Consider the following 19,078-nt stretch of genomic DNA (forward strand, 5'->3'; position numbering starts at 1 on the left):
CACTCATGAAATGTACTCACCTGTTTCAGGACCCAAAATCACCCTCTTTGCTTTGCGCTTCTTTCTCCTGTCCTGTTGAGGACTGTCCTGCAGACACAACAAGAGATCCACTGAGTTCTTTGTTTAATTCCTAGGCAAAACTACAGTGTTCGTGCATAATGATGACTGTGATTAACTGACATACTTTGTCCCTGTCTGATGCAGGACTTCTTTGGTATGTGGTTGGGGAGGATTCTGCAAAGAGAAATACATGAATGACTGCGTGATTCTTGACCAAATCGCATCACTTGGTTCATTCCAGCAGAACTAAATACACTTTAAACAATGCGATGAGCGCAGCTACCTAAAGACTTGGACAGCAGGCAGTCCTTCTTGATGTGAGCGTTGGAGCCGCAGAGATAACAGCATTTCTCCTCCCTCTGCCGCCACCGTCCATCCCTGTAAGGGCTGTCGTCCATCATGCCTTTGGTCGCTCTGTTGACATCACGTCCACTGAAGAATCCATCAGCATTGTCACGTCTTTGTCTTAGTATACAATTGAAACAAAAAAAAGAATTAATAAACAAATGAATAATTCAAACTAAAAGCATCAAATGTCTGATTTAAAGGTGCAGTATGTGATTTCTCAGAAACGCTGTTGAAAGTGGATCGAACCGAGCAGCACAACACACTTGTAGCCAATCAGCAGTAGGGGGCGTGTCCACTCATGATGGGGGAGGGGAGAGAGTGAGCCAATCAGCAGTAGGGGGCGTGTCCACTCAAGATGGGGGAGGGAAGAGAGAGTGAGCCAATCAGCAGTAGGGGGCGTGTCCACTCAAGATGGGGGAGGGAAGAGAGAGTGAGCCAATCAGCAGTAGGGGGCGTGTCCACTCAAGATGGGGGAGGGAAGAGAGAGTGAGCCAATCAGCAGTAGGGGGCATGTCCACTCATGATGGGGGAGGGGAGAGAGAGTGAGCCAATCAGCAGTAGGGGGCGTGTCCACTCATGATGGGGGAGGGGAGAGAGAGTGAGCCAATCACCAGTAGGGGGCATGTCCACTCATGATTGGGGAGGGGAGAGAGTGAGCCAATCAGCAGTAGGGGGCATGTCCACTCATGATGGGGGAGGGGAGAGAGTGAGCCAATCAGCAGTAGGGGGCATGTCCACTCATGATGGGGGAGGGGAGAGAGTGAGCCAATCAGCAGTAGGGGGCATGTCCACTCATGATTGGGGAGGGGAGAGAGTGAGCCAATCAGCAATAGGGGGCGTGTCCACTTGCTGTTTCCCAGAACCAAGATATGCTGCTGTTGTAATGTTATCTCTAGTAAGACGAGTTTTGAGAGTCATTGTTTGTCTGCTGTTGGCGACTAACAACCAACTCTTGCTTGGATATACACTTGTGTACTTTGTTCATTTCTTGTTCTTCACTGTCATTTGCCATCTTCACTTTATTTTACGTGAAGCATTATTTTGCTTCCCTTCTGCTATGATAAAAAAAGACATCCACTCTTGAATTGAGTGTTCAAGCATTTTGGGGGCGGAGCAATAAAGGGAGGGGTGTGTTTGTTTGGGTTGATTTAATATCAACAGTGTTTCTCAGAAATCGCTTACTGCACCTTTAATTAGGATTTTATTCTGTTTTAATGTGCAAAAGCACACTATCGTTCAAAAATTTGGGGTTAGTAAGATTTTTTTAATGTTTGTGAAAGAAGTCTCTTCTGCTTACCAAGAATGCATTTATTTGATTAAAAACACAGTAAAAACAGTGTGAAATATTACAATTTTAAAAAACTGTTTATGTAAATATATTTTGAACTGTAATTTATTCCTGTGATCAAAGCTGAATTTTCATCATCATTACTCCAGTCTTCAGTGTCACATGATCCTTCAGAAATCAATCTAATATGATAATTTGCTGCTCAAGAAACATTTCTGATTATTATAAATGTTGAAAGCAGTTGTGCTGCTTCATAAGTGTGTGGAAACGTCATACTTTTTCCCCCAAGATTCTTTGATGAATAGAAAGTTCAAAAGAACAGCATTTATTTGAAATAGAAATTCTTTGTAACATGTAAAATGTCTTTACTGTCACTTTTCATCAATTTTATACATCCTTGCGGAACAAAAGTATTACAATTTTACAAGCCCCAAACTTCTGAACAGTAGTTAAGATTCTCTATGAATCATCGTTGCATGAAATACAGAAAAGAATGTTTAAAATTAAGTAGTGTCCAGTATGAACAATAATTGTAGTTAAAGTTATTCTACAATAGTTCTTGTGCTGAATTACCTCTTTCGCATCGGGCAGTCTTTCATAAAATGTCCAATCTTCCCACAAATGCGGCAGCAGCGGTCATTGGGTGCGAGCTTGCCCTCGGTCAGCACCTCTGGGTCGAAAAAGTACTCCTGCAAACAGTGAATTTGAGCACTTGTATATAACTTGACTTGTGGGGCGTCTTACAGAATTGACATGCTCAAGGTAAAGGACACAAACCATTTTATTTGAATACTCTGGTGGAAAGACTCGGACAGGGGTGCCGAAAACTCTGCGGGCGTTGATGAAGGCCTTCATGATGAAGCTTGCCACTGTAAACATAAAACACAACCAGACACAGGGAAAAAACACATTCATTGCATTAGATGGCAAGATATCAAACGTCATTTATCTATAAAAATGTACGAAGTTAAGGCCCGTTCACACCAAGGACAATAACATCTAAAAATCTCCACAAAAGTCCACATCACAACTACAACGGCACAGAGAAACGATATCGTTGGAATCACTTTCAGAATGATTTTTTTCCAGCTGATGAACGATAAAAACATTGAGAGAGCCAATCAGAATCCATCCTGCTTTAAAAAATTTGAACATTTTAAGCGACAGACGACAAAACTGTAGCGTGCGCCTATAATAAACAGAACAATATTGTGCGTTGTGTGGACACTGTTATAGTTATCTTTATAGTTCATTCTTGGTGTGAATGGTTGACTACCATAAACTTAGAATTATTATCCATTTACTATATTTAAGGTGGTTGGAACACAAAAAGTTGCTGATGGAGATAAAAACCTGAAATAGTTTAAACAATCAAACAAAGAAGCTAACTGCAGGTGTTTAAGTACAGGGTTTATACATTTAAAACTGAACTTCAATAAAGTTAGGTCATGTAATACAACAATGAAACATTGACATGCACCCTCATAATATGATTATAACGAGATTTAGGCAATATCGCGATTAAACACCTCATGTAAACTCAAAACTTTAAATTTATGCAATTAAGCTCATAATCATAGAAACCATAATCATAGTAAAATGTGACGTATGCCGATTTTAATAGCAGTAAACGGGCATGTAAATCGCATCTATTCCACGCTGACCAAAGTGTGCATGAACATGAGCGGTGCTGAAGTTTAAATTCATAAAGTTGTGTGACATGAATACAATACAGTATATTGATGGTTAGGGGTGCAACGGATCAAAAAACTCACGGTTCGGATCGTTTCTCAGATCAGAGTCACGGATCGGATCATTTTTCGGATCAGCAAAAAAAAATGTTTTTTGAATTTATTAACGCTTTTAAATTATTAAATTAAAATATATAAAATCAACTTAAAATGCACAATGCATAATATCTTCTTTTTAACATAATTAATGAAAAACAACTTAAAGTGCAACATAAAAAGGCATCTCCTTCCTTTAAACATGGACCAATGCTTGATGTGTTTCCACTGTCATATAGGGCTGTCAAAATTGCTCAAAAATGACGTTCGAATATTCCCTCTAAAAAACACATAGCCTATTCGAATTATTCGAACATCTGGTTGCGCATTTTGTAAATGACGCGCATTACGTCAATAACAGGACAAATTAATACAAAGAGACATAACTACTTGTATGGGTAGTTTATTTAAGTTTAAACATATTTGACAACGTATTACCTACACGAAAACAAGTAAATCAACTAATGGCCAAGACCGCAGACCTCACTCTCGCTCGCTCGCACTCGCAGGCACTCTTTCTCTCTCTCTCGCCGTCACCCATGCTGCGTTCACACCAAACGCGAATAGAGTGTCTGGCGCGAGTGATTTCAATGTTAAGTCAATGTAAAGACGCGTTTACGTGCGTCTGGAGGTTTTGTGGCGCGAATGAGGCGTCACACTCTCTGCGGTTCATAACGCTCGCCATGACCACGCTTGTGTGTGGACTGAACATGCATGCGCACAACTTTTTTTTCATAAATCAATCCGCGGATCACGTGTGTGCCGAACCGAAGATATTGATCCGAACGGATCACGGATCAATGATGATCCGTTGCACCACTATTGATAGTCAAAAACACTGAACTGGAGACATTTTTAGGCTGGATACCAAAGAACGGCCAAATAAATCCATACGAGTTAGAAAAGCTTGACCAGTAACACACCGACTCCATGTGAGTTCATCATCTGTGCTGGGCATTGGGGTATGTGAAGAATAGCAGTAAAATAACCACAATTCTTAGCGAATAATCAGAATGATGAAAACGGCATGTAAACGTAAGTGAAGGGGTTTGCGGCTTGTATCATGTAAACTACTTGCCGTGATTAAGTCCTTACTCTGTTTACATTTGCACCAAATGATGTGATATTTCCAATTATCAGAGTCAATGAAAGGTAGGGTTTGTATGGAGCATAATACATGCAACAGTAAAAGAGTAAAAGAGAAAAACATGACATACTTCTCCGTGAGAGACCAGCTCCAAGATTATGACTCAAATCAAAGGGATCTGAAAGAGGAAAGAGAAAGAAAAATGATCAGCTACAGTCTTGCACATACAGCGTTGAGGAATGTCTGTTATAAAAGTAAAAAGTTTTCAAAATGTAAATTACGCTACTTGCAACATGCTACCGCTAGGGTTGGGAATAGAAAATGTATTCAAATTATACGTTATTAAATAAAAATTTCGATTCCTCTTATTGATTCCCTTGGGTGCATTTTAATATGACTTTAAACCATTCAAGCGCAAGAAGACTCGCGCACGGTTTTCTGAGCTGCACACACATCCGAAACGAGCGCACAGAAAGCCGCCTCTCATACCGTGTACTGCGCGATACTGAACTGAGTTCTCTTCCGCGTCTTTTTGTACTTGGACAAATACACATACAATTTTTTAAATAATATCCTCATAAACAGTCGGTTTTCTTAAGTGAACGCAAACAGTTGACAAAGAAAACGCATGTGTATCAGTATATTGGATTTGTTCAGCTCTTAAAGTGACAGCAGCCTAATATTCCTGCGGCCGTCTCTATAATAACGTTAATCAAACAGCAAAAGACAACGAGAAAATTGTTCTTTGTTCTTGACACAATAACTTTTGTAACTATATTTGTAATGTATATTTTATTTATAAAGTGCAGTGTTATTTTAAATCTGATTAGTTTCTGTACCTGAATACCTTAACACTGTTTATTTCAATAGTATCTTTGTTCAGTTGTATTTATTTGTGCGATTGCTAATTTGTTTATTTGTTCTTTTTTAATTACTGAGTGGTTACTTGTCTTTAATAATGCTTGAAATGTATATTAGTTGTTTTTGCTATGGTATTTTTAAACCACAGGCAAAAGTTCCTCACTGTTCTTTAGCCCGTTCATTTTTGTTCATGGTAATCAGCTACAATGAAATGTTTTGCAATAAGACTTAGAATAAATGTGAATGATAGTTTTTTTTTTTTTTACCCGAAAGATTCGATATTAGGAACCGATTCAAACGATACCCAACACTAGTTACCGCTGCATATTCATAGGTTCTTGGCCTGATTTTTGCCACTCGTCAAGAGTTTATTTCTTGGTCTTACCCTCGATGGCCAGATGTTTGGAGGTCCATTGCTTCTTGAAGGTGGTGAGAGGTTCTTTTCTGCGGATGCAGATGACAGACTCCTTGAAGTCAAACGTCTCGGTGTAAAACTGCAGCAGGCCGAGCCACAGCTGCCCGACTGACTCCCTGTTCTTCCTGTACTCCGGCCAGTGTTTATGCTGAGGAATGAGCAACAGTCCCAGGCTTAACAACTACTACAAAATAAGTCTTGAGACGTGTGTTTTTTAATACACGTAAAAAAAAAAAAAAAAAAAAAATCAGATCTAAAAATCAATCTAGAACTTTTTACAATTAACAGTGAAATAAAAATGTGTTTTTTTTGGACCTCACTCACCAAGTTCTTCAAATCCTTAAAGAAATGTACATCCCAGCCATCTACAAGGACTACTGGCTTCTTCTCGCCTTCATATATCTACAAAAGACAAATACAAAATTAATTCAGAGTGAATGTATGTTTTACATCAATCTCATCCCATAATACAGTAGATTAGGATGTCCTTAATGATTACTTTTAGCAATATAGAAGAATACACACAAAAAGGGAGAGAAATAAATCCCATTTTAACCTATATTCAAATATTGTTTACGTTGAAATATCAGAATTATTGAAATATATTTATTGGGTTATGCACTAGGAAACATGCACTTCTAAATTACATGAAATAGGAATACAATGTTTTTAATTTAATTAAGAATTGATTTTTGGTGTTTCATTTACACAAAATCATTTATCATAAGTAACTGTCATTGAAAAGGTTATAATTGTCAAGAACGACACCTCTTGGAGAACTGGGATAACAGCCGGGCTTCTTTGTTGAAGGAAGTAAAGGACCATTAGAGTGTACGCATACGAAGAAAGACTACCACGAGATGCATCGCCAATGTCACACACCTGAAAGACAAACATTATCAAGATCATAAATATGTTAAAGTGCCCCTATTATGCTTTTTCAGATTTGACCTTTCATGCGGTGTGTAATATAGTTGTTTGTGAGAGTAAAATGTCTGCAAAGTTTCAAAGATCAAAGTGCAGATAAATGGAGTTGTAGTCTCCTAAAAGACGGAAGTGATTCTGAACTGAAACGAGTCTCAGTAATTCCAGTCTTGATTCCTGCTGAACCTACGCAAGTTTAAAATAAATTTGCATAATGCCAGTCTGTGCTCTTCATTGGCTGCCAGTGAACAACGTCAACTTTGACCCTCAAACACTGTAGTTGTAGCTGAGACTGGAAGAGTTTGGTTTGAGTTGTTCATGTTGAGAAGACGCTGTTTTTTTGTGCTATGAAAGCAAATCCAAATCCTTTGATGCACTTCTGAAGGATGAGACTCACGCTGGAATTGATTCAGTAAAACCTATGCCTATTACTGTTCGCATCACTGTGTATCAAGTGTGAAGAATATCTGGAGCTGAAATTCAGATATGCTAATGTATGTTTCGTCCTTCATCTTTTCACCAAAAGCAACTTTCTGGATTCTTTCTCATTCAAGCTTCAGGCTTGACCACTGACTAAGATCTCTATGACTGAAGCAATAATAACATCCGTTCATGAATGTGTCGAACTTACTTTGGAGAACACTTTCATGACATAGCAGAGGATCTTCACCCGAGCGTCAATTGCAGCATAAGATGCAAGCAACTGTGTGTTGTGCAAAGCCTGAGGAAACAAAACGGAAAAATCTTGGTTGCACTTTGTTTGTGGACTTGCAGCACTTGAATTTACACGAGAAAGAAATGAGGGTATCACTTTATTTTAGGGTGTTCGTGGTACAGTGTAATTTTACATTTAAGTACTGAGTAATAATAATAAACTACATGTACCTACTATAGGGTAAGGGTGTGTTTTAAGGTTAGTTGCATGTAATTATGCACAATATATAGTAATTGTCTTTGTTACATGGTACATGTAATTACTATTGTACTGTAAAATAAAGTGTTACTGTACTGAGTAATATAAGTGAATTACTTAGACGTAATATGGGTTTAAAGGTACAGGGGTAGTTCAATATATATATATAAAATTTTATTTTTATATTTTTTTTATAAAAGATGCATACATTAAGATAGGATTCTAATAGCAAATTGTACACTAAACTTACTAAACTAAAGAATGTGGATTGCAGAACCATGAATTTAATAAGAGACACAAGCTCTTGAAGCTCCACCCCCTGTGCCGGAAGCAGCAGCTCATTTGCATTTAAAGGAACAGACACAAAACGGTGTGTTTTTGCTCACCCTCAAAAAATTCACCCGACAATTTTAACATGCTATATAAAAATATCTGTGGGGTATTTTGAGCTAAAACTTCACATACACACTCTGAGGACATCAGAGACTTATTTGACATCTTGTGGAAACGGCATTATACCACCCCTTTAATAAGAAGGACAATGACATTTGACCTAGTGATGTGTTCACATTAAGTCTGCTATAATTGAATGATCATAAGATGATTGATCTTGATGCCAACAGATTGTATCTGACCACAATTGTGTTTGAATCTGAGTGTTGCCTGTGTATGTGTGCCTGACGAAGATTATTTTTATCAAAACATTGCTGTTATATTTTGCAAATGAAGGGAATAGTTAAACATAGGGCAGATATTTTGTTTTGATCCTTTTGAAGAAAGCCAAACAAGCAAAGTACTTGTCTTTTGCCAAAATATTGAAGTTTAAAAATTGGCGATAGTGAACAAGCTACAATAACTTTTGCAAATATGTAAAGAGGGCTTTCTTCGTATAAAATTCTAACGCTATTAACAATTGCAATGGTTTAAACTTCCACTTAAAAAGGTTTAAGTTTGGACGTGTAAAAATAATGCAACAGAATTATTCTCTCACCAGTGTATTGTACAAGCTTATATCTCCCTCTAGTCCAGTTTTGGCATGGTAAAACTTCACAATTGGGACTTTTGCAGTAGTAATAGGTAGGATGTTTCTCAGGCCTAAAATGAACGGATGGATAAATAGACATGGGTGTAAAACAAAAGCACTGATTTATTTGAAAAACAAGCATTTAAAGTAAACCTGAGGTTGCCTGAGGTTTACAGAGAGGCTCTTTGTCCTTTCATTTACCAGTCAGAAGATTAGAGCTTCTGAGAGAGGACAATGTATAAGACAGTCTTTCCCTTCCTAAAAAATGTCAAATCTATTTAACAGTGAACAATACAAAACATGATTACTGAATGAAAGGAGTGCCTAGCGCAAACAACAGGCAATTTCACAATCACACCCCCCCAAAAAAAAACCTTACCATGGTGTTTCCGTAGAGCTTTGGCCAGGCTCTCAATAACAGCCATGTAGTCCAAGCCCTATCAGAGGAACCAGATTAGGAAACTTAATGAACACGCAATACAGGGTATACATAGTTCACAGTGCATAAATAGTTTATGTAATCCGTTCATCAGCTTCACATTTTTGAAAGAAGTCTCTTTTGCTCACCAAGGCTGTATATATTTGATCAAAAATACAGCACAAACAGACAAAGTATAAAAAAAATACTATTGATCAAAGTAGAATTTTCAGCATCATTACTACAGTCTTCCGTGTCACATGATCCTTCAGAAATCATGCTAATATGTTGATTTGCTGCTCAAAGACATTTATGATAATCATCAATGTTGAAAACAAAGATGTGCTGCTTCATATTTGAGCATTTCTTCAGTATTCAGGATCAGAAAGTTTAAAAGAAGCATTTTTTTCTTATGTAACATTATAAATATCTTTAACGTCACTTTTGATCAATTGAATGCATGTTTGCGACCTTGTGTAGAAAGAGTCATTACCGCTGCTGTGTCCTGGCCTTCTAGAGTCATACAGATGTCCAAGTCACTCTGTTTAAAGCCAAACCCATTCTTGGATGAACCAAACAAAGCCAACTTGGCTCCTGATAAATAAATAAAAATACACATCAACAAATAAGTATCTGTATAGTCCTCTCATTAAATACATATAAAACAGTCGGTTACACTTTATTTTAAAGGGATAGTTCGGCCAAAAATCATATTTAACCCATGATTTACTCACCCTCAAGCCGTTCGAGATGCATATGTCAATAATTTTTCAGACGAACACATTTTCAGTTATTTTAGAAAATGTCTTAGATTTTTCAGTGGTTATAATGTCAAGTTATGGGGTCCACCTCCTTTAAGTCCCAAAAATGTGCATATCATTTTTGGCCGAACTATTCCTTTTTAAGGTGTCATCGTTACAGTGTAATTATATATTTAGATACTGAGTAATATTAAGCAACTACATGTACTTACTATAGGGTTAGGGTTAGGCATAGGGTTTGGTTGAGGGTTAGTTGCATGTAATTATGCATATTTTACTGTTATTACTATGATAAGTGTGTGTAACAAGGACACTGTAAAATAAAGTGTTACCAAACAATCTTTGACAAAATAGAGTAAAAGACCAGCAAAAATGTTGATATCCAACTTAAAAACAAGTGGAATCTCACTACTCTAATGAGGTGTGTATTAAGCAAATTGTTCTGCTTCGCCATTTTGTTTATTTGTGGACGAAGTGTCGTGCAGCAATACAGAAGAAGAAATCCCTCAGCGCATTTAAACGGAAAAATACCAAACTTTACATACTTAGATTCTATACAGTTTCACCAAGCGGCATTACCTGGCACTTGATCTCTCAGGTAAGTCTCAAAGTCTTGCAAAATGTGTTCTCTGACCTTCACCTCCACATCATCTGGTGCAAAGTCACCTAAATAAATGCAATCATTTTTATTGAATCAGTGAAGCTACATGCAAAAATGTAAGCACAAGTTAGATTTTAACATTTAATAAAACAAAGAAAGATGTATGTAAATAAAAAAAGATGTATGCAACAATGTGCACATGTAGAAACCCATAGATAACCGTAAAAGGTGTAGGAAAGGCAAAGACTTGAACTATTTGTCTGTATCTTCCCATAACAGAATTACCAGTCTACATTTCATCCTCAGGTTGAGTTCACTACAATAAAGGAAAAAAAATTAAAGAATGTCTTCATGTCAACATATATCCACCGTGTACTTACGGTAGCATTGCTCACAGACTTCATTGAGGATCTTCAGGAAGTCTAGAGTCATGGGTGGAAGGCGCTTTAACTCCACTCGCTTGAAGTCCTCGGGACAGTCCTGTTTTGAATGTCCGTCACTCTTGCAAAGGCCGCATATCACAATGGGGGACTAGCAGGAAAAAAAAAACAGATAATTTGTCACCATGAACCACATTCAATGGTGAATAAAGACTGGTGCTGGAATTGCAGATGCATGAATTCACAATAAAGTTAAAAGACATCATTAAAATGTCAAAAGAAACATTTAAAGTGCCCCTATTATGCTTCTTCGGATATTATCTTTCATGTCGTGTGTAATATAGAGTTGTTTGAGAAAGTAAAAAATGTCTACAAAGTTTCAAAGATCAAAGTGGAGTTATAGTCTCCAATCACCAATCACAACAGACTGGGCCGTCTGACCAATCAGATCAGAGCAGGTTCTCGGAAAGGCGGGGTTTAGAGCTGATGCTGTAATGTATATTATGAGAAAATTAAAGTGTTTTTTGACTCTGGATGCATGTAAACCTATTGTAGGAACCTTTAAAATAGCATAATAGAGGCACCTTAGTATTGCATTCTCAACAATTGCTTGACAAGAGCAGCTGGCAACAATAACAAACATTAGTACTTTTTACATTTAATAAGTTTGGATGTTCTCACATAGACATGCAAAACATGAGAATGCATATTTACCTTGCCATCGCTGAAAACCCTCTTGGTGAAGACATAATGAACGCCTTCAAGGTCCAACTGCGTTCCTGCAGGCGACTCAGATTCAGATTTGGAGCGCTCTGCTTTTGGCTTGATTTGGACAGATGCTGCTTCCTCGGGATCGCCTACATCGGATCCCACATCGTCACTCGTCTCCCGGTCGAAGGGGAAGATCTCGTCGCCAGAAGGATCACCTCCAGATTCATCGAGCTCGATGTCATCGTCGTCGTCATCTTCCTCATCTTCTTCACCCTACAGATGTGCACACTCAATTTAATTTCACCTCAGAACTAACGCAAAAACTGTTTCTTTAGTATTTCACATTTATCTGAAATTATAGCGTAAATGTACTAAAGATCTTTGTCTTATTTTAACTGGAAAAGTTTTTTTTTTTTTTTTACAAAAAAAAGAAAAAAATCTTAAATTTTTTACTTCATTGGAATGATACGAAACTTGGTAAAGGTTTTGGCACTTGCTATGTGAACATGGACATGATTAGAAAAGGTTAAGTGGTTCTGAAAAATAGTCACTAGTGCTCCTCGCGGTCAAAAATGAGCATATTAGAAATTAATTGGAGGCAAATTTTATCTAGTGAAAACTTTTGGTACTGCGGCCAAACAAAATCTTACTGAAAGCTAATTTTTTGAGATATCAACCTCAAATTTGGAACACAGCTTGTTTAGATTTTTGATTTTCTTGCAGTTTAAGAGTAAAACGTGATTTTGAAAATACATTGTATAAAAATGTAAAATTATATTTTTGGACATTTTTCATAATACACATACAATTCTGTTACTTTTTAAAACTTTTTTCACTTCAGCAATAATCTGCCAAGTGTCGTCTTAGAAAAGACATCAAACTTAAGTCTGGGCTCTAAAGCATTCAAGGTTTACGACAGTGGAAATTAAATTTTCAGGTCTATGCTCAAAAAATGAATAAATTGATTATAAATACAGCATAAATATAATTTAGTATACTGCAATTTTTTTTTTATAAAAAAAAATATTATCAAACTAAAATATAGTACATTATTTTCATTGAAAAAAAAAAAAAAAGGGTAATTTTTGCCCGACACACAAAGAGCACTAGAGGGTAAGAAGAAATTTACCTGAGAAACTCTAATGCATAAAAATTCAAGGGTATCATATGAGGATCTAATTTCCCTTGATTTCAGAGCTGTTCCTAAACTCAAGTGCATGATGAAAAGAAGACTATTTCTTCTCAATCTACAGTAGTCAACATTTAAAGTGGATCAAAAAATTCATCAAAGTTATAAATTAATTTTGAACTGTCTTAGGACAACTTCGATGAACTTTTTTGATCCACTTCAAACGTTGACTACTGTATTCACACGCTTGCACACCTCAGTCTCGGCGTCAGAGTCGGCCTCTTCCTCATCGTCCTGCTCCAGCTCAATCATATAGTCAGAGTCTTCCAGATCTTCGGTACTGTGAGGACTGGATCTCGCACGGGATCTGTTCAAATCCTCAGCTGGCACTTTCTTGCTTTTCTTCACCGCGTCGACGTGATTCACGGATTTATCAGTTTGACTGTTTGAACGGACTTTCCCAGCTTTGCTTTTTGGAGAAGAAGCAAAGTACTTATAGGTTGTTTTGAGACAATGACACATATAGTCAAACATCATCTGACTACTCAACGTCCGAGCCACATTCCTCTGGACGGCGAATGGATCTGAGAAAGAAAACAGAGATAAATATTGATATGTCACATATCTAGGCAGACCTACACTACCAGTCAAGAGTTTTGGATCGGTGAGATGTTTTTAAAATCAGTCTCTTTTGCTCACCAAGGCTGCATTTATTTGATTAAAAATGCAAAAAAAATAAACAGTAATATTGTTAAATATTATGATAATGTTTTCTATTTAATATATTGTAAAATGTAATTTATTCCTGTGATCAAAGCTGAATTTTCAGCATCATTACTCCATATTGTTGAATTAAATTGATCAAAAGTTACAGTAAAGACATTTATAATGTTACAAAAGATTATATTTCAGATAAATGCTGTTCTTTGTAACTTTCTATTCATCAAAGAATCCTAAAATAAAAATTGTACACAACTGTTTTCAACATTGATAATAATCATAAATGTTTCTTGAGCAGCAAATCATCATATAAGAATGATTTCTGAAGGATCATGTGACACTGAAGACTGGAGTAATGATGCTGAAAAATTCAGCTTTGGTCACAGGAATAAATTACATTTTACTATATATTCACATTGAAAACAGCTGTTTTAAATTGTAATAATATTTCACAATATTACTGTTTTTTTTTGTTGTATTTTTAATTAAATAAATGCAGCCTTGGTGAGAAGAAGAGACTTTTAAAAACATAAAAAATCTTACCGATCCAAAACTGTTGACTAGTAGTGTACAGGTGAAACTCGAGGAATCTGAATATCATGCAAAAGTTATAATTTTGATGATTATAGCTAACAGCTTATGAAAACCCCAAATTCAAAATCTCAGAAAATTTGAATATTACATGAAAAAAAAAGGATTTTAAATACAGAAATGTCAGCCCTCTGAAAAGTATAATCATGCATATGTATATAGTTATATATAATAAATATATTAGTTTCACCTTTTAATTAGAATTACTGAAATACATGAACTTTTACACGATATTCTAATTTTTCGAGTTTCACCTGTATATAAAAAAAGAACTAGGTCACCTGATGCCATGTATACCTTCTATTGCAATCCTCTTTTTGGGCCAGTCTTTCAGATCCCGCCACAAGTCACCGTTTGTACGCACGCTAATGACTTTCTCGGGTATTTGAAATTCCAGTGAATAATATCGCAGTAACTCGACCCACAGCTTCCCCAGCTGTACAGGAGGACTTCGGTCTTTGAAAACCAGTGGAGACTATTCAGAAAAAAAAAAAAAAAAAAAAAAATCAAAACAATGAACCAATCGGTTAAAAAATGTTATGGAAGCTTGTTTCCGCCACGGAATACAAAATAAAAGTTAATTGCGACTTTTTCCATCTCGCAATAATTTTTTTTCCTCAGAAATGCGAGTTTATAATCACTCAATTCTAGAAATTTTTTTTTAATTGCAATATATAGTTATAATATATAGATATAAACTTTGTGAGTTATAAAGTCTGAATTGCGAGGTAAGTCCAGTGAGGATGGGACTGGTTTTCTAAACGATATTTGAGTCACAATTCTTATCACCTGATGTCTGTGATTTCATGTCATGATTTGGACGGGACTATGCTAGTGTGTTTACTAGAGGTGGGAGTGTGTGAGTGTGTTTTCTAGACGTGGGCGTTACAGAAGGTCATCTGCGGTCTAGTGTTCAACATGCAAGATTGTTTTCGATTTCGGATGGGATTTGATTTCTCAGAGGACCGTAGAATTAGCTGTAGGTAATTTGCCCTGGAATTTATTCTGAGGTTGTGTGTGAAAAACACTAACTTGTCAGATTCGGACAGGATTAAAATCACTAAGTACACCCGTGAAACAGGAATTTCTCCATGAAAACTAGTCTCATCCGAATAGGGCTATTTAATCACAATTCTGAGGAATAAAGTCAGAATTGTGAAATATAAACTTGCAATTCTGATATATTTTCTCACAATTGCAAGTTTTTAACCTCGTAATTCTGACATTATAAATCGCAATTGTGAGAAAAAAATCAATTGTGAGATAAAATGATGCAATTACATTTTTTTATTTCGTCGCAAAAACAAGCTTCCATGAAACACAGTGGTGGTTTTGTTGACTTTCTTTTGGCTTGACCTAAAAATTGTCTTCAAATGAAACCTTTTGATGCAGAATACATGAATAACTGGGAACACACTAACCTTCCCCTTCTTGATGAGTTTGTCTTTATCTTGTGAATCGTTTGAGGTTGGATCGTATACCCAAAGCACGTGTCCTTTCTCAACCCCGGTTATGGAGAAACTCTTCAGTTTACTCACATGCAAACCCTAAAACAAGACACAACATCAGTCTCTGCATCGGAAATAACACAAATTAAACTACTTCACAATGAAAACCATTTCTCACAGGAACTTCCAGAACAAACATGAACAATTTTCTAAATTGTCTAGTTTCCAATAGTAATGCCATTCTGTTGTTCATTAGAGGTGTGCGATATGTGCGTCTATGATAATTTATTGATGCGTTTTAATGATGTGTGAAGCTGACATTATCAAGCATGTCAAAAACAAAGAAATGTAAAAAAAAAACAGGCCTTGAGAGTGATATCACTTTCATCTTTCATGTGCATATAAAAGCAGTGTATAGCGTATATATATATATATACACTATTTGCCAATATCACACACATCTAGTTCATTACAGGGCTTTCTGAAATACTTGATTGTGATTGGTCAGTTGCAGCATTCCCTGGTAAAATACTTATTTGCATGTTGATCATTAAACTGTAAAACTGTACGTGTCCAGTATACAGGTAAAATTATAAAATAATTGGTAACACTATTTAAATCCTATTTATAATGCATTATGAAAGTATTTTGAATGCATTAATTATGCATGCACCTTATAACGCATTATATGATCTCATGAATAATTGTAAACTCAGTTATGGATTATACATAAATGCTTTAAGAAAAGTGTTATCAAATAATTTCAGGTTGGATTTCAAACTTTAATTTCCCATATTTATTCATGAGATGAGTTTCTGTGTAATAAGCGGGATAATTATAGCATTAGGGTCTGCGTCTTGATAACAGTGTCGGGGGTTTAATTTATTTTTGCAATAATGACCGGCTGACTGCAGATTATCTCAGGTTACCTCTCCAAAAGGATCCAGATGCAATAATCAGGCATTGGTCCTATAAACTTGAATAAATGATGCATTAATGTTGAATCACACACCACGTGTTCGAGGTATGAAGGTAAGACGGGTTCCTTGCGTCGTTGCAAGAAGCTGATGACCATGAGGGTAAAGCAGTATGATGGAAGTCCACCTTCTTCCATCTGGTCTACACAACAAATCTAAATCACACAAACAAAAAACATCACATATTATGAGGATATTTATATAAAGCATGCAGAGCTTTACAATTCTTTATGCTGTTTCACTGTACATAAAAAATGCTACCTATTAAATCCATACAATATTATATTTAACTAACATACCATATGTGTCCCTGGATCACAAAACCAGTCACATGTCGCACGGGTATATCTGTGGCAATAGCCAACAATACATTGTATGGGTCAAAATGATCGATTTTTCTTTTATGCCAAAAATCATTAGGATATTAAGTAAAGATCATGTTCCATGAAGATATTTTGTAAATTTCCTACCGTAAATATATAAAACATTTATTTCTGTGAGTGAATGCAGCACAATCGTGAACATAAATGAACAACTTTAAAGGAGATTTTCTCAATGTTTTGATTTTTTTGCACCTTCAGATTCCAGATCTCAGGCCAAATATTGTCCTATCCTAACAAACCATACATCAATGGAAAGCTTATTTATCAGTTTTCAGATTATGTATAAATCTCAATTTGAAAAAATTGACCCATGTGACTGGTTTTGTGGTCCAGGGTCACATATGTCATGTTTCAGACAACACTGAGGACCATAGTAAACAAAACATGCAATTTTGCATTTTAAACTTGGCTGTAAAAACCTCCAGAGTGTCTATTAGGACAGATAACACTGAGCACGTCAGTCTCACCTTAGCCCAGAATCTGAAGCATATGATCAGCGGGATGAGCTGCGCTTCCAGACTCGCCATCTCGGTCAAATATGCTGTTGTTATGCATGCACTTTCATTGCCTGCACTGACTTTGCAGATCAGACCACTACAAAAGATCAAAAAGAGATTAAAAAAACAAATCATATAACATAAGTTTAAAGCAGTTTTAAAAAAGACAACTATTCCTCTGTCAATGAATTTAACATGCACTACCTTTACAAATGCTGGTACGATTTTTTTTATGTTTTTGAAAGAACTCACAAAGGCTGAATTTATTTGATCAAAAATACAGTTAAAATAGTGACACATTATTACAATTTAAAAAATATGTTTTCTATGTGAATATATTGCAAAAAATTATTTATTCCTGTAATCAAAGCTGAATTTTCACATGATCCTTCAGAAATCATTTAATATGCTGATTTGATGCTCAAGAAACATTTCTGATGTTGAAAACAGTTGTGCTGCTTCATATTTTTTAATTAATTAAGTTCAAAATAAACACATTTATTGGAAATAGATTTTTTTGTAACATAGAAGATGCCTTTAATGTCACTTTTGATCAATTTAATGCATGAATAATGATGAATAAACATAATTTTTTTTTTTTTTTTAAATCTTACTGACTCGAAAAACCTTTCGACATTAGTGTACATTTAAAAAAATACAATAAAACAATATAAAAAACTATATATACACATTTAAATGCAGTTAGCTTCATATTTAAACGTTGTAAAAGAATAATAAGCAAGGACACAGACCTTGATTTCTCTCTGCACACGACTACAGGCATCCTCCTGTGGAAGTCTCCCTCCACATTGACAAAAAGATCTGCAATTATGAAAATAAAACAGTGAGAAAAATTAAAACATACCATTGTTATTCTATATTGGAGGGTGCTTTTTCACACAATTTTTATTTGTGGTCACTGCTTTTTAACTTACCACTTTTAGAGAGATGCTCTTGAGCCACGAGCAGAATATCAGGATGCTGGAACTGATGAGAGATGTATTTTTCTTAATTACGAAACAATTATTGACCAAACTTCATCAGCAAAAGTAAAAGATTATTATTGAAAAAATTCATTTTTGTAAAACGTCGCCCAAATCCACGGCTAGCGGTGCATTACATGGTTTGAATGCACTCGGGAAGTTCTTGGCCTCCATGTCATGCATTAAAATCATTGAATGCACAGCTAGCCGTGGATTAGGCTTTTAAACTGCATATGCCATGGTTTATGTGTTAGCTATCACAGTGTACACACACTCACACAGCAAACTTTAACACTGTGTCTAAATGTCAAAAAGTCTGATAAGAGCCTTAATAAATGATATTGCTTTGTGATGCCTGTATTAACAACTGAAGAGAGTAAAGTTCACTTCATGCTAGCTTTAATCAAGTTGTTGTGCAGTCTAGCAAGAATTTCTTAAAGGGGTCATATAATGGTACATGCACTTTTACAAGTTGATTGCACTGAAATGTCTGTTGGCAGTGCCTGTACACAACCATCCTATCATGATTAAAATCCATCCAGTGGTTTTGTTTTAATCTCCTTATATGTTTGACCATCTATGAAATCAAGCCGTTCGATATTGTGACGTCATAAGATCGTACGCCCCTCCCGCGATTGTGATTGACAGCCGTGTTTCAACACAAGACCTGCCCTGAGCAAGCTGTGACAGCCGTCGTCATAGTAGTCCGCCATTGTTGTTATGCTGGAGCAGAATGGCGTCTAAGTGATTGTGGTGTTCTGTTCTTAGATGT

General features: G+C 36.1%; 1 protein-coding gene across 1 annotated transcript in view; it reads right to left on the reverse strand.

The window, feature by feature from the left end:
* tut7 (terminal uridylyl transferase 7) overlaps nucleotides 1–19,078 on the reverse strand; it is a 31,218-nt gene that overhangs the window by 5,985 nt on the left and 6,155 nt on the right. Inside the window, exons 7-29 of the mRNA XM_081365319.1 lie at nucleotides 18,259–18,310; nucleotides 18,076–18,145; nucleotides 17,294–17,420; nucleotides 16,479–16,598; nucleotides 15,440–15,565; nucleotides 14,316–14,493; nucleotides 12,963–13,291; nucleotides 11,582–11,851; nucleotides 10,868–11,018; nucleotides 10,466–10,552; nucleotides 9,619–9,719; nucleotides 9,087–9,144; nucleotides 8,675–8,778; nucleotides 7,402–7,491; nucleotides 6,615–6,728; nucleotides 6,171–6,248; nucleotides 5,817–5,994; nucleotides 4,701–4,748; nucleotides 2,474–2,565; nucleotides 2,270–2,385; nucleotides 344–525; nucleotides 185–234; nucleotides 21–87 (exon numbers count right to left, since the gene is read on the reverse strand). Coding sequence (XP_081221445.1) covers nucleotides 21–87; nucleotides 185–234; nucleotides 344–525; nucleotides 2,270–2,385; nucleotides 2,474–2,565; nucleotides 4,701–4,748; nucleotides 5,817–5,994; nucleotides 6,171–6,248; nucleotides 6,615–6,728; nucleotides 7,402–7,491; nucleotides 8,675–8,778; nucleotides 9,087–9,144; nucleotides 9,619–9,719; nucleotides 10,466–10,552; nucleotides 10,868–11,018; nucleotides 11,582–11,851; nucleotides 12,963–13,291; nucleotides 14,316–14,493; nucleotides 15,440–15,565; nucleotides 16,479–16,598; nucleotides 17,294–17,420; nucleotides 18,076–18,145; nucleotides 18,259–18,310 — 2,788 coding nt within the window. The remainder of the gene's footprint in view (nucleotides 1–20; nucleotides 88–184; nucleotides 235–343; nucleotides 526–2,269; nucleotides 2,386–2,473; nucleotides 2,566–4,700; nucleotides 4,749–5,816; nucleotides 5,995–6,170; nucleotides 6,249–6,614; nucleotides 6,729–7,401; nucleotides 7,492–8,674; nucleotides 8,779–9,086; nucleotides 9,145–9,618; nucleotides 9,720–10,465; nucleotides 10,553–10,867; nucleotides 11,019–11,581; nucleotides 11,852–12,962; nucleotides 13,292–14,315; nucleotides 14,494–15,439; nucleotides 15,566–16,478; nucleotides 16,599–17,293; nucleotides 17,421–18,075; nucleotides 18,146–18,258; nucleotides 18,311–19,078) is intronic.

This window comes from Scardinius erythrophthalmus (genome assembly GCF_964197995.2).
Source record: "Scardinius erythrophthalmus genome assembly, chromosome: 5".
NCBI classification, from domain to species: domain Eukaryota; kingdom Metazoa; phylum Chordata; class Actinopteri; order Cypriniformes; family Leuciscidae; genus Scardinius; species Scardinius erythrophthalmus.